Consider the following 12,157-nt stretch of genomic DNA (forward strand, 5'->3'; position numbering starts at 1 on the left):
TTGTATTTTAAATAATAATTATTTAATAATAATAATATTATACTACTAATAATAATAATACTACTACTACTATTAATAATAACATTATATAATAACAATATTATATAATTGTTAATAATAATATTATCATATATTAATAATAATTAATAATATTAATATATCAATAATATTATTAATAATACTATTAATAATTATATATCAGTACTATAATTATATTATTAATAATATTAATATTATTATTATAAAATCTTATTAATTACTAATATTAAAAACTATTAATAGTAAATAATAATAATAATAATATTATTATTACTCATATATTAATATTATTAATTATTATTTATATTATTACTGATATATTATTATTAATATTAATATTAATAATAGTTATCATATTATTATTTATTTTAATATTATTAATAATTATATATTATTATTATTATTAGAATAGTATTATTATTATTATTATATAATTATTATTTATTGTGTAGAGACTAAATAATGACCAAGTTTTAACTAGGGACCATTTCTAACTTAAGTTCAAAGTTCAGGGGTCAAAAACATTTTTTTTTTCAGTTTTTGTGAAAAGCGTCGGTTAGGCCGACGCTAGTTTTTTTTTCTTTATATCAATAAATAAATAACACGTGGCATGCCTTTTGTTACTTTTAACGCCGTTCAAAAATAGAGACTAAAAATAATGATTTTGAAAGTACAGGGACCAAACGATGATCAAGTTTCGATCAGGGACCATTCCCAAATTATGGTCAAACTTAAGGGACCAAAAACATATTTTTCCCTATGTTTTTTGTCCCTCAAGTTTCAGTGAAATTTGAAATTAGTCTTTTTTCAAAATTTTTGACAAATTTTGTCATTTACCTTTAAAAATGTGTGAATTTAGTTCATTTAACCAAATTTTTTAAGTTTATTAACGTTTCAAGCACATTTCATCATAGTATTTGAATTGTTTATGACACATTTTCGCTTCAATGTTAACTCAAATATTATCATAAAATGCGTTTAAAATGTCAAATAAACTAAACAAAATCTTGTAAGAAAGACTAAATTCATGCATTTCTAAAGATGAAAGACTAAATTGGTATAAAGTTTCAAAGAGAAACTATTTCCAAAATTCACTTAAACTTGAAGGACCAAAAACATATTTAACCCTTGATTATTCTTTTGAAGTGTGTTTTTGTCTAAAAATGTTAAATTGGTCCTCCAGTTTTATAAGTTTTAATTTGGTCTCAATTTAAAAAAAATGATGCAATTTGATCATTTTTCTTAGATTTATTGAAGCAAATCAATGATTTTTTATTAAGATTGACATTTTTATTATGTTAATTATATCAATCAAACAAATCATCCTTATTAACAACTTCAATTTTGATGAAAAATCTTTGATCTGTTTCAAGATATTTAATAAAAAAAGGCAAATTACATTAATTTTTAAAAAATCAAGATCAAATTAAAACTTTAAAAAAGTTGAGAACTAACTTGACATTTTTTGAACAAAACCAGGACCAAAAGAATAATTGAACTTATTTTTAATTTTAGCAACAACTCGTTGTTAATTCTTATTTAACAAATCTCACTTATAATTCTATAGTTTCCCCTAAATTTTAACTAAAGGTGGCTGGAGGAAAAAATCCCGCTAAAAATGCAATAAATTTTCTAAAATATTAAATCCTTTAGAAAGTCAATAAGAATTTTGCACTAATTATGATCTCCTAAGAAAATATGTTCATCTTATTTATCATATTACAAATTCTTATTTAACAAGTTCTATTTATTTTATGGCCTACATATTTCCTTAATTTTTCCTGTAGTATCAAAATTCTAATTTTCTTAGCACCATTATTCTCCAAAGTACATCATGTATACTATAGTGGGGCTAACACCTTAGTTGACTCCATTGTCTCACACCCACTTTGTTTCTTTTTCCATTATCTATTTTTCTTTTCAATTCTCCTGCAGCCATCCATTAATATTAGGCCACTACTAGCTAGTTTTGGCAACACATGTGGTGGAGTACTTTGGTTACACTCCATCTATGCCACAACTATATATATATATATATATATATATATATATATATATATATATATATATATATATATATATATATATATATATATATAGATTTCTATTTATTTATTTAGATGGATAAATAAATATATCGATGGATAGGTATATATTTATTTAGATAGATATTTGATTATTTGTTTATTTAGATACGTAAATATTTATCTATTTAGATAGATAGATATATTTTAGATAGATAAATAATGTTTAGATAGGTAATATATATCTACCTATTTAAATAGATAGATAGATTAAAAAAAGATAAATAATATATATATATATATATATATATATATATATATATATTTGTTTATCTAATGATATTTTTATTTCTTATAATTTAAAAAATGTTTGTGATAGGAACAAGAGTAAAAGAATAAAACAAAAGAAAGTTATCGATGATACTAAATTAAAAATATATCAAGGGTAATATTAGCTTTCTTACAAAATGAACAATATATGGCAAACAAATAAGAGAGATTATTGAACCTTTTTCCACTCTTTCACTTATTTCCACATCCCTTCTACCAAATTGATTCGTTAACCCAGGGACAGTCCTTTTTAAGACCAAGGATAATCATGACTCTCCCAAAAACTTTTCATTTTATTTTTTAAATATATTTTAAAATTATATTTTTATATTATTATTGTTCAATATAGAAAAAATATATAGAGTTCATATTTTATATTTTAAATATACATAAGATGACTATAATTATAATAAAGAGTGATACAAATATATATGATAATCAAATATAAATATAATAAATAAAAAATATTATAATTATAATAGGTATAAACATGTCTCAAAACAATATTTCTAAGAATGATCAACAAATAATTCAACATTTTTATATCTCTAGACTACTCCAAGTTAAAAAAATCTGAATTTGACCAATTGTCCCATTCCATATTTGAACAATCAATTTGTGACCAATCTACTATTCCCTTGTTAGACTCAGAAGTAGGATTCTCCTTTGAAAATGAGTTGTCCAAGTTTTTAGACTCAGAAGTAGGATTCTCCTTTGAAAATGAGTTGTCCAAGTTTTCAAGTTTATGAGAAGAATTAGTATCTAACACCCTCGTACTTGTCTTGTCTATATCCTTGTTACTTTCCTTGCTTGTATTTTCCTTGTGTGTTTCATCATTATCTGCCACAATAGGAGAAAAACTACTATTGCCTTCTTTACAGACCATTTGTTTCACAGGTTCAACCATATCTCTCTTGGTTGAGATCACATTGTAAGAAGGGGAGACGACCTCCTTATTACATGTTGCATCATGAGAAATATGAGTAGGAGGTAGGGACACATATGTATCCCTTTGAAATGAATGGATTGTGGGATGTGTTCTCGAAACTGAATTAGATGAAATCTGTAATTCCCTTTGTGCAGATTTCACGACCAAGGATTCAGTCGATGCAGAAGAGGATCCAGAATCTACTATGTTATTAGGAGATGGTAGCAACATGTTTGTACCTATAAATGTGGAGAATGTTAAAAATTTAATTGATGACATATGAAAACTAAGTGGTATACTTTATGCAAACATAAAACAATCATACATTGGACTTGCTTTTTCTTCCCAGGTGGTCTACCACGAGGTTTCTTTGAAATTGCACACCCATCTACTGTCGGAGTATCTTTTCTCTTCATGTCAGACACTTTAATCATAGGTGATGAGAAGTGTGTATGGAACATGGTTTTAGGTGGTGGCAACGACATTGTGTTTTGCACAGGAAAAACTGTAGTAGAAGACACAACTAATAAAAAGGAGAAAAAAAATCAATAGGTTAAAGGAGGAAAAAAAAATCAAAGATGAAAAAAAAAATAAAAAAATAACAGTAACCATATTTTAATCCATTAACAACCATAAAATTTGTGCATCTACCTGGAGGATTTTGGATAGAATTTTCCACTAGAGGAATAATTGCAGGATTTGTGACCACAGTTGTGACATTAGACATGGGTGATCTTGCATGGAAATTGTCCATACCTTTCTGAATGTCTTGCAACAACATTTGGATTCTATTTTTCTCTTGCATTAGCATGACCTTTTCTGCCTCCAACCATATATTTTGTTTCTTCATAAGTATATATTGATTCAATATCTCCTCCAAATTCATCAAATTCTGGGACACCAAGAAAACAAAATTGATGAGAAAAAATATAGGTCTTTTGAGGTAGATTTATTATTCCTACCATTCTCAATAGTCTCACTTCGTTTAGAAATTTGAGGCCTAAGATAATTTAAATATTCATTTCTCCTTCCACCCTTTGAAGCACCATTTAAAGACAAAACCATGACGAACCAATGTTCCGATCCAAGGTCTGATGATTAAAATCATTGTCAATCACCATACATTTGAGATATTGTTCGCTTTAAGTATTTAAAGTGCCTTAGACCTCAACTTCTAAGCGATGTAAGACTATTGTGTGTATTAAGTGTGATAAGAACACTATTGAAATTTAAACTTACACTTGGATTTTAAACATAGAATGAAAGAACATCAATTCATTTGTGAAAATTGGAAAGACAAGGAGAAAAAAAATCAAAAGATAGAAAAAGTAGGATGAATAACCTCGTTTGGTGGCAGATTGGAAAAGAGTGGCAAGACTTCATTGCAAAAGGTGACCCTTGTTTGGTAGAATTTGTTGCGACACAAATACTGATCCACCATGATGGCAACTAGAGCCTGGAGATCGTTACCCCTTTCACAAGGCATTGATGTCATTGAGAATATCAAATACTAACTCACTCTTTTTTGTGCTTTGAAATCAAACTTTAGGAAAAGAACACTTTGAGGTGGTGTGAGATGAACTACTTTTATACTAGAAGGAAGAAGGCAAATATAAATCTTTTATCTTTATTATCTTTTCAATAAATCTTAAATCTTTATTATCTTTTAATTAAATCTTAAATCTTTGATAACTTTAATTATTTTCAAATCAATTTATATTACTAATTTTATTTATTAAATTTTAAAAATTTATAATTTATAATTAAATCTATATTATTTTTGATTAATTTATTAAATCAATTTTATATATTCGGTTTAATTTCTCTTTCCATTTTTCTTAGTGTTTTCTTATAGGCTCTAGATAAGAGTTTTATCTTTTTACTGCGTTTTTTAAAAAAATATTATTAGATAGATTTTATTTTTTTAGAAGAATAAAATATTAAATAACATCATTTACGTGTTATTTATTTTAACACGTTTTTTCATAGTTTTTAGAATATAATTATTTGTAGTTTTGTTTTTCCGAGAAAAAGATATTAGACAATTATTATTATTATTATGTATTTTTGTTTTATCATACCATTATATTTAAAAAAAATACAATCAAAATTCCTTTGTTAGTGTTTATATTAAGATATATATTTGATTATTTGTTTATTTTTTTTGTCTATTTAGATAGATAGATATATAAATATTTCAATAGATAGATATATTTTAGATAGATAGATAAAATAACTATTTAGATAGGTAATATATATTGTAAATATTTATCTATTTAGATAGATAGATAATATACATATTTAGATAGATAATATTTAGATAAGTATATATATTGTAAATATTTACCTATTTAGATAGATAGATAGATATATTTTAGATAGATAGATAATATACCTATTTAGATAGATAATATTTATATATATATATATATATATATATATATATCGTAAATATTTATCTATTTAGATAGATAGATAATATACCTATTTAGATATTATTTAGATAGATAATATTTAGTTAGGTAATATATATTTTACCTATTTAAATAGATAAGTAGATTAATAAAAAGACAAATAATATATATATATATATATATATATATTTATTTATTTATCTACTGATATTTTTATTTCTTATAATTTAAAAAATGTCTGTGATAACAAGAGTAAAATAATAAAACAAAAGAAAGTTATCAATCATACTAAATTAAAAATATATCAAGCATATTAGTCTTTGTTACAAAATGAATAATATATGGCAAACAAATAAGAGAGATTATTGAACTCTTTTTCTGGGGAAGAACCACTCCTTCACTTATTTCCACTAGATATTCCTTCTATCAAATTCTATGGTTGGACAGGGACAAGGAGAGTACGAGTCTTCCAAAAAAAAAATTATTTTATTTTTTAAATATATTTTAAAATTATATTTTTATATTATTATTGTTAAATATAGAAAAAAATGTATAGAGTTTTCTTGTGTTCAAAATACACATAGAGTAAATATAATTATAATAAAGAATGATACAAATATATATGATAATCAAACGTAAATATGGTAAAGAAAAAATATTGTTATAAAAAATGTCAACAATATCTATCAATATCAAATGATATTTATATTTTAAACAATAGATGTTATGTTTCTCCGATTAACATTAAATGTAATATATTTAACAATTATATCATGTATATTAAGTTAGTTTAAAAATAATTTTTTTAACTTGAAAATAAAGTTTTTTCATCCTTCTGTATTTCTTTTTCTTCTTCTTTTGGTTTCTCTCTTCCATACCTTTATTTGTTTCTCACCTCTCTTTTTTAACTTATTTTTCAACCTCAATATTTTATTATTTTCAAAATCAAGTTCTACCACATTGAAATTGAAGATTTAAGGATTATTTTGAACTGAACAATTTCTTCTTTTGAGTAAGTTTATTATCTACCTTTATTTTTTTGAACCCATCTATTTTCCTTTTACATGTGGTTTTAGGGTAAATGAATTGTTTCTTTTTTAAGAGGGATATTTGCGATGAAGATGAAAAAAAATGTGTCTACAACAACTAAAAACTTGAGAAATTTCACAAGTTCAAAATTTAATGAAAAGAAAAAATTGTTAGTAATTTTGGGTTATGCATATATATGATACATAATTAAATGTGTCAGGACCATTATTTATAAAGCCAAAATAATAAAGTGATCTGATTAAATTAAAGATTTGGCTAAAGGCATATGTCATGAAAATAAATATTGTGTAGAGACCAGTTAGTAATTTTTAATTTGATGAGGGGCCAAATTAGAAATACTAAAACTTAAGTAATTCAGTTATAAATGGTCGTGGTCCCCTTCTGAAAACACACAGAGTCATAACGTACTTTTCCTATTCCTTTCTCTTTATCCCCATCAAGAGAGAAAACCCAAAGGGAAATAAAGGTCCTCTAGGAAGATCACTTATCAGTAGTGCTCTAAAGGACATCGTTGTTATGGCTAATTCAGGTACGCTTCCGTTTACTGTTTACAGCATGATTATCAGTATGTGATATTGTGTATGAGTTTATGATTGATTATTAGGATCTGCGTTTATGCTTTCAAAAATAACTTTCTAAAGTTTATAGAATTACTTATAATAAATTTGAAAATTCTTTAACAAATAGTTTATATTGAAATGAATATTGCAACAAGTTTTTGTTCTGATTCAATTATGAAATATTTCAAATCATTTAAAAAATAATAGAGGAACACTTTGATTAAAAGTAATATTTAACATTTTAATGATAACTTTTTATGGTTATCTATGATATGATAACGAATGGTAAACATATTTTTTTTGAATTTTATTATTATGTATGCTTATAATGAATAGAAAAAATAAATATATATTTTTTCATTAAAAAATAATTTATATATAAAAAATATAATTTGACACTCTTAAATTTTTTGTCTAATTTCGGTCACCGGTCGAATCCTTTGCTGATGTGCCACAGCGTTTAGAACTGGTATGCTTTCTTGTTAGTTACATACGTAGATAATATGGTTAGATGAATTTGTGCATATCTATATTTTCTCGTCCAGTGAGTATGATGAGTTTCTAAATTATGAAACAATGTTGGATTAGTGTTTTCGTTAGTATACATGAGCAAGCCTGAAAAAGTTACTTCCCTATTAAAGCACTATACAACATTTTTTTTTTTTTGTGAAGCGTATTTAACAAGGATTGATAAATTAGGAAGTCACATTTAACTAGATCAGTTTATTATCCGTGTGAATTATAAAGACCTAGAAGCTCATTTGGCACAATATCCTAAATACTTAACTAGAGTTTGTGTTCTGTGTGAACTATAAATATTTCTTTTTAATTAATATATTGTACATTACCATTGACATTGGTACATCTTTAGGACATACCCACGTGGCAGAGACACTTAAAATTCCAATCCATGTCTTTGAATCATAAGATCAACTCACTTTTGTTTTGTGCTTACTTTTATGACATCTTGCGATGGTGATTTATGTTAGAAATCAAAGTATGAGTCTAAGTCTTACATTGGTTATAAATGAGAAAGTAAAACATTATATAAAGATAAAGACCCATAAACTTATAATCTTAAGGTTTTGAATTGAGAGTGGTGTCAATATCTTATGTGATTAAATTCAGGTCTCATTGGTATTTGTTCTTCCCAATAAAATCTCCTAAGTAAAACTTTACCGTTCATATATTTTAACCTAAACTAACGTGTTATTATAATCTTATTACCAGAAACAAGCATGGATTTGTGTTCTAGAAAACCTGAAGTCAATTATATATATGTGATAGTTTATGCTTTGTGATGCACGACGAATGGTTTAGACAACGTTATCCCAACCTAGTTGTTTGTAGATTAATAAAACAAAGAGATAGAGTTGTAGCTTTTAACGTTGGCACAGGGGCCGAGTTTGGAAAGGTAATGGTATGGGTGAGAAGAAGACGAAGGTGAAGTCAAGTCACGAGTAAATTTCCAACTTCAACCAAACTACTTTTTTTTTTTGCACTATATATCATGAGATGAGAGAGCACTGTTGAGGGTGGTCCTGTTTCGTGCCTCTTCTTGGAGACTGCCCTTAACTACGTGACAAAGACGCATCATGTGTGCAAAGAGGATTTCATGCACAACGATCGTGATTATTCATATACTCAACCATTTTGCTACATTACAAAGTTAGGTTGCCACATTATTTGTGATGTTCAAAATTTTGAAAGAATAACATAAGGACGTTTATCTAACAAAATCAACTTGTAAACTTGTAAACTGAGATTTGCATATACTTTGTTGGGTCTTTCGAGAGTGGAATGAGTATGAGCCCAATCCACATAAGAGATTGACACCACTCACAAAAGCTTAAAACAATGAGTTTATGAGCGTTGATCTTTCTATGGTACTCAACTTTTTCATTTTTACTCAATATTGGACTTAGACTTACACTTGAATTCCCAATACACTTATATATTTTCAATGTGAGATTTCCAACACATATTTCGATACATTTGATAGTTTTACATCACTTAAGAGCCGATTACAAGAAAAATTTGAATAATTCTTCTTTCTTCAACCTTCTAAGATATTTTTTAAGAATCATGACGAAATTATAAGTTTCAAAATGAAGAATATCTCGATGAGTGATCTTAAACATGTATGGAATCAAGTGGAAAAGAAATGGTGGTTAATTTGATTACTTTTGGGAAATCATTAAGTTTTTACTTATGTCGTTTAAATATTATGTTTATCATTGACATTGTTGAATGTGGGTTAGAGGTTCTACACTTGTACATAATACATTAGGTGGACGGTTTTTGAAGTGGAAAACATGTACATTTAAGTGCGACCAGCATCGTTAAATTTGTTTTTCAATGATTATAATTTCATATTGAAATATTAGGTGCGAATAGTATTTCTCACAAGTTATACCTGACATCATGGATTCTTTGAAAAATCACAAAATGTTGTATGTGTGCTGTCAATTCAGTAATCAATGTCTTGAAAGCGCTGCAATAAAATCAACCACCAATAATGTTTGCAAACTCAAAAGGGTATGAGTTATGATTGCTGACAAAAATAAACAAAGGCAGATAGAAAAATAATAAATATGACTTCAATATAAAATTAATATTTGATAGTCATTTTGATTTTGATTGAAAGTAAAATATAGAGAAGACAAGGGAAAAAATTACACCAAGAAAAAAATGTGTTAATATGTCCTTAATATATATATATAATAATAATAATAATAATAATGTGTTATTTAGAAAAAAAAACAAGAGAAAATTTCCGCAGGCTTTTTAAATAAGTGGCGGAAAGAGTAAAAGAGGACAAGTGTTCAAACTGTAATACATTGTTTATTCAATTTGTAAAATTATTAAAATTTCACATATTAATCTAAAACAACAAATCATAAGCAAATTTAGTTCTTACATTATTCTTAACAAATTAATGGAATTAAATATGTTGATGTTGTTAATAATTAAGATATACTATGATGTAGTAATAAAGTTATGTTAACATAAGAACTTAATAAAAATTATTTTTAATATGATAGACTAAAATAATAATAATATTGCAAGATAATAATAACATGACATTGATAATAAATAAAATTTAATTTGTGAAATTATAAAATGACATTAATTTAAATTTTAAACTTATTAGAGATTTGAAATAATGCATGAAAAGAGTTAGTTATCCATCCAGTTAGTTACGTATTGAATTAAAATTATAATATATACGTATTGAAATAATAACATCACAAATTAGTAATTATTCATATTAAGAGCTGTGTTACTTGAACAACAAACTAAAAACTATGAGAGAAATTTGAAATATAATAAATAAGGCGACTAAGAGATATAACTACAAATAATTATATTATATAAATTATTGTATGTGTATCATATCTCATAATAATAACGTAATATTACATTTAGCAATAGTTCTTTTAGGGTAATGAAATATTTTTGGATATGTATCATAGCAAAATATATCACACAATTAAATGCGTAGATCCTCAAATTAAGAGTCGTTTAAATCGAATCAATACTTTCATTTTTTTTATTCAGATGTTGTTAAGATTAGTTTCTTTCCCTGCACGGATCACATACTGATCTCATATGGGGATTTGTGGTTTCGTCTAAATATGTAGAAAAATGAACAATAATAAATAATTTAATGCTTCATATTTTATTAAATATACTTTTGATATTGCATAAATTTTGATAAATACGAATGTAACACAAAATAATTCATTCATACTTTTCTAAACATAATCAAAGTGATAAACAAGATCTAAAAAAAATAATTTTAAGGATAAATTATCCAATTGAATCATGCAATAGTAGATATATGTTTTATGAATGTAATTTCATCGTTTAGTAGTACAACTATCTTTAAAGAAAGCATGGTTTCATACAAAAAAATGTGATATTAAATTATTTTCTATCCATTTTAAAACATTCTTAGAACTAGTTTTCTTAAATATAAGAATTAGATCAAAGAATTCTAAAAATATATGTAATATGTAAAAAAAAAATCTAGATTATGTATTAAAAGTTGTTTATTTTATATACAGATAATGTTTAATATTAACACATTCACTTTCAAACAAGTCGTCTGAAAACCTGCTGTCTGTGATTAACAATCATTAGATGCAATTTTAAAATAACATATACACTTCAAGTAGCAAAACAAAAGAAAAAAAAATCAAGAATCTTTCGAACTTCTTTTATCTAAAAAAAAAAACAAATTCTTAATCTTACCCTACAAAACTCAATATATAGAAAAGAAAATATTGAGGAGATATCTTATTTTAAAATCACCTAAAACAAAAAGAAATAAATCACTTTCAAATCAAACATCGAAAAAAGAAAAGAATATATATATATATATATATATATATATATATATATATATATATATATATATATATATATATAAAATATACACTAATAATGTAAAACAGTTTTAAACTATATATTGTCAAATACCATACTTTTATTTATTTATACTGCTATAATAATTATTTTAAAAGTCACATTGAGTATATTTTCTACGGACATATACTTAAAACGATAATTCACAACTGTTATGTTAGCTCTAAAAAAATAAGTTTATAAAAAATGTAGCATTAAATTGTTTAAAGTTTAAAAACTATTAACAAAGTTAGTTTGAAGAATTATTCATAATTTTTTTTAGGATTAAATATGTTTTTGAAAGTTCAAGTTTCAGTGAAATTTGGAATTAGTTCTTCATTGAAAATTTTAATTAATTTAGTTCTTTATCTTTAAAAATGTGTGAATTTAGTTATTTTAATC

The 12,157-nt window shown here is 24.9% G+C and overlaps 1 protein-coding gene across 1 annotated transcript; it reads right to left on the reverse strand.

Annotated features, from left to right (window-relative positions):
- Window positions 1–2,946: 2,946 nt before the first annotated feature.
- Window positions 2,947–4,816, reverse strand: LOC114163717. Its single transcript, XM_028048012.1, has 4 exons — window positions 4,664–4,816; window positions 3,973–4,213; window positions 3,647–3,844; window positions 2,947–3,560 (listed from the first exon to the last, which is right to left on the reverse strand). Exons 1-4 carry the CDS (start codon window positions 4,814–4,816, stop codon window positions 2,947–2,949), a joined length of 1,206 nt encoding a protein of 401 aa, XP_027903813.1.
- Window positions 4,817–12,157: the final 7,341 nt, after the last annotated feature.

Source organism: Vigna unguiculata, chromosome 9 (genome assembly GCF_004118075.2).
Source record: "Vigna unguiculata cultivar IT97K-499-35 chromosome 9, ASM411807v1, whole genome shotgun sequence".
Taxonomy (NCBI): domain Eukaryota; kingdom Viridiplantae; phylum Streptophyta; class Magnoliopsida; order Fabales; family Fabaceae; genus Vigna; species Vigna unguiculata.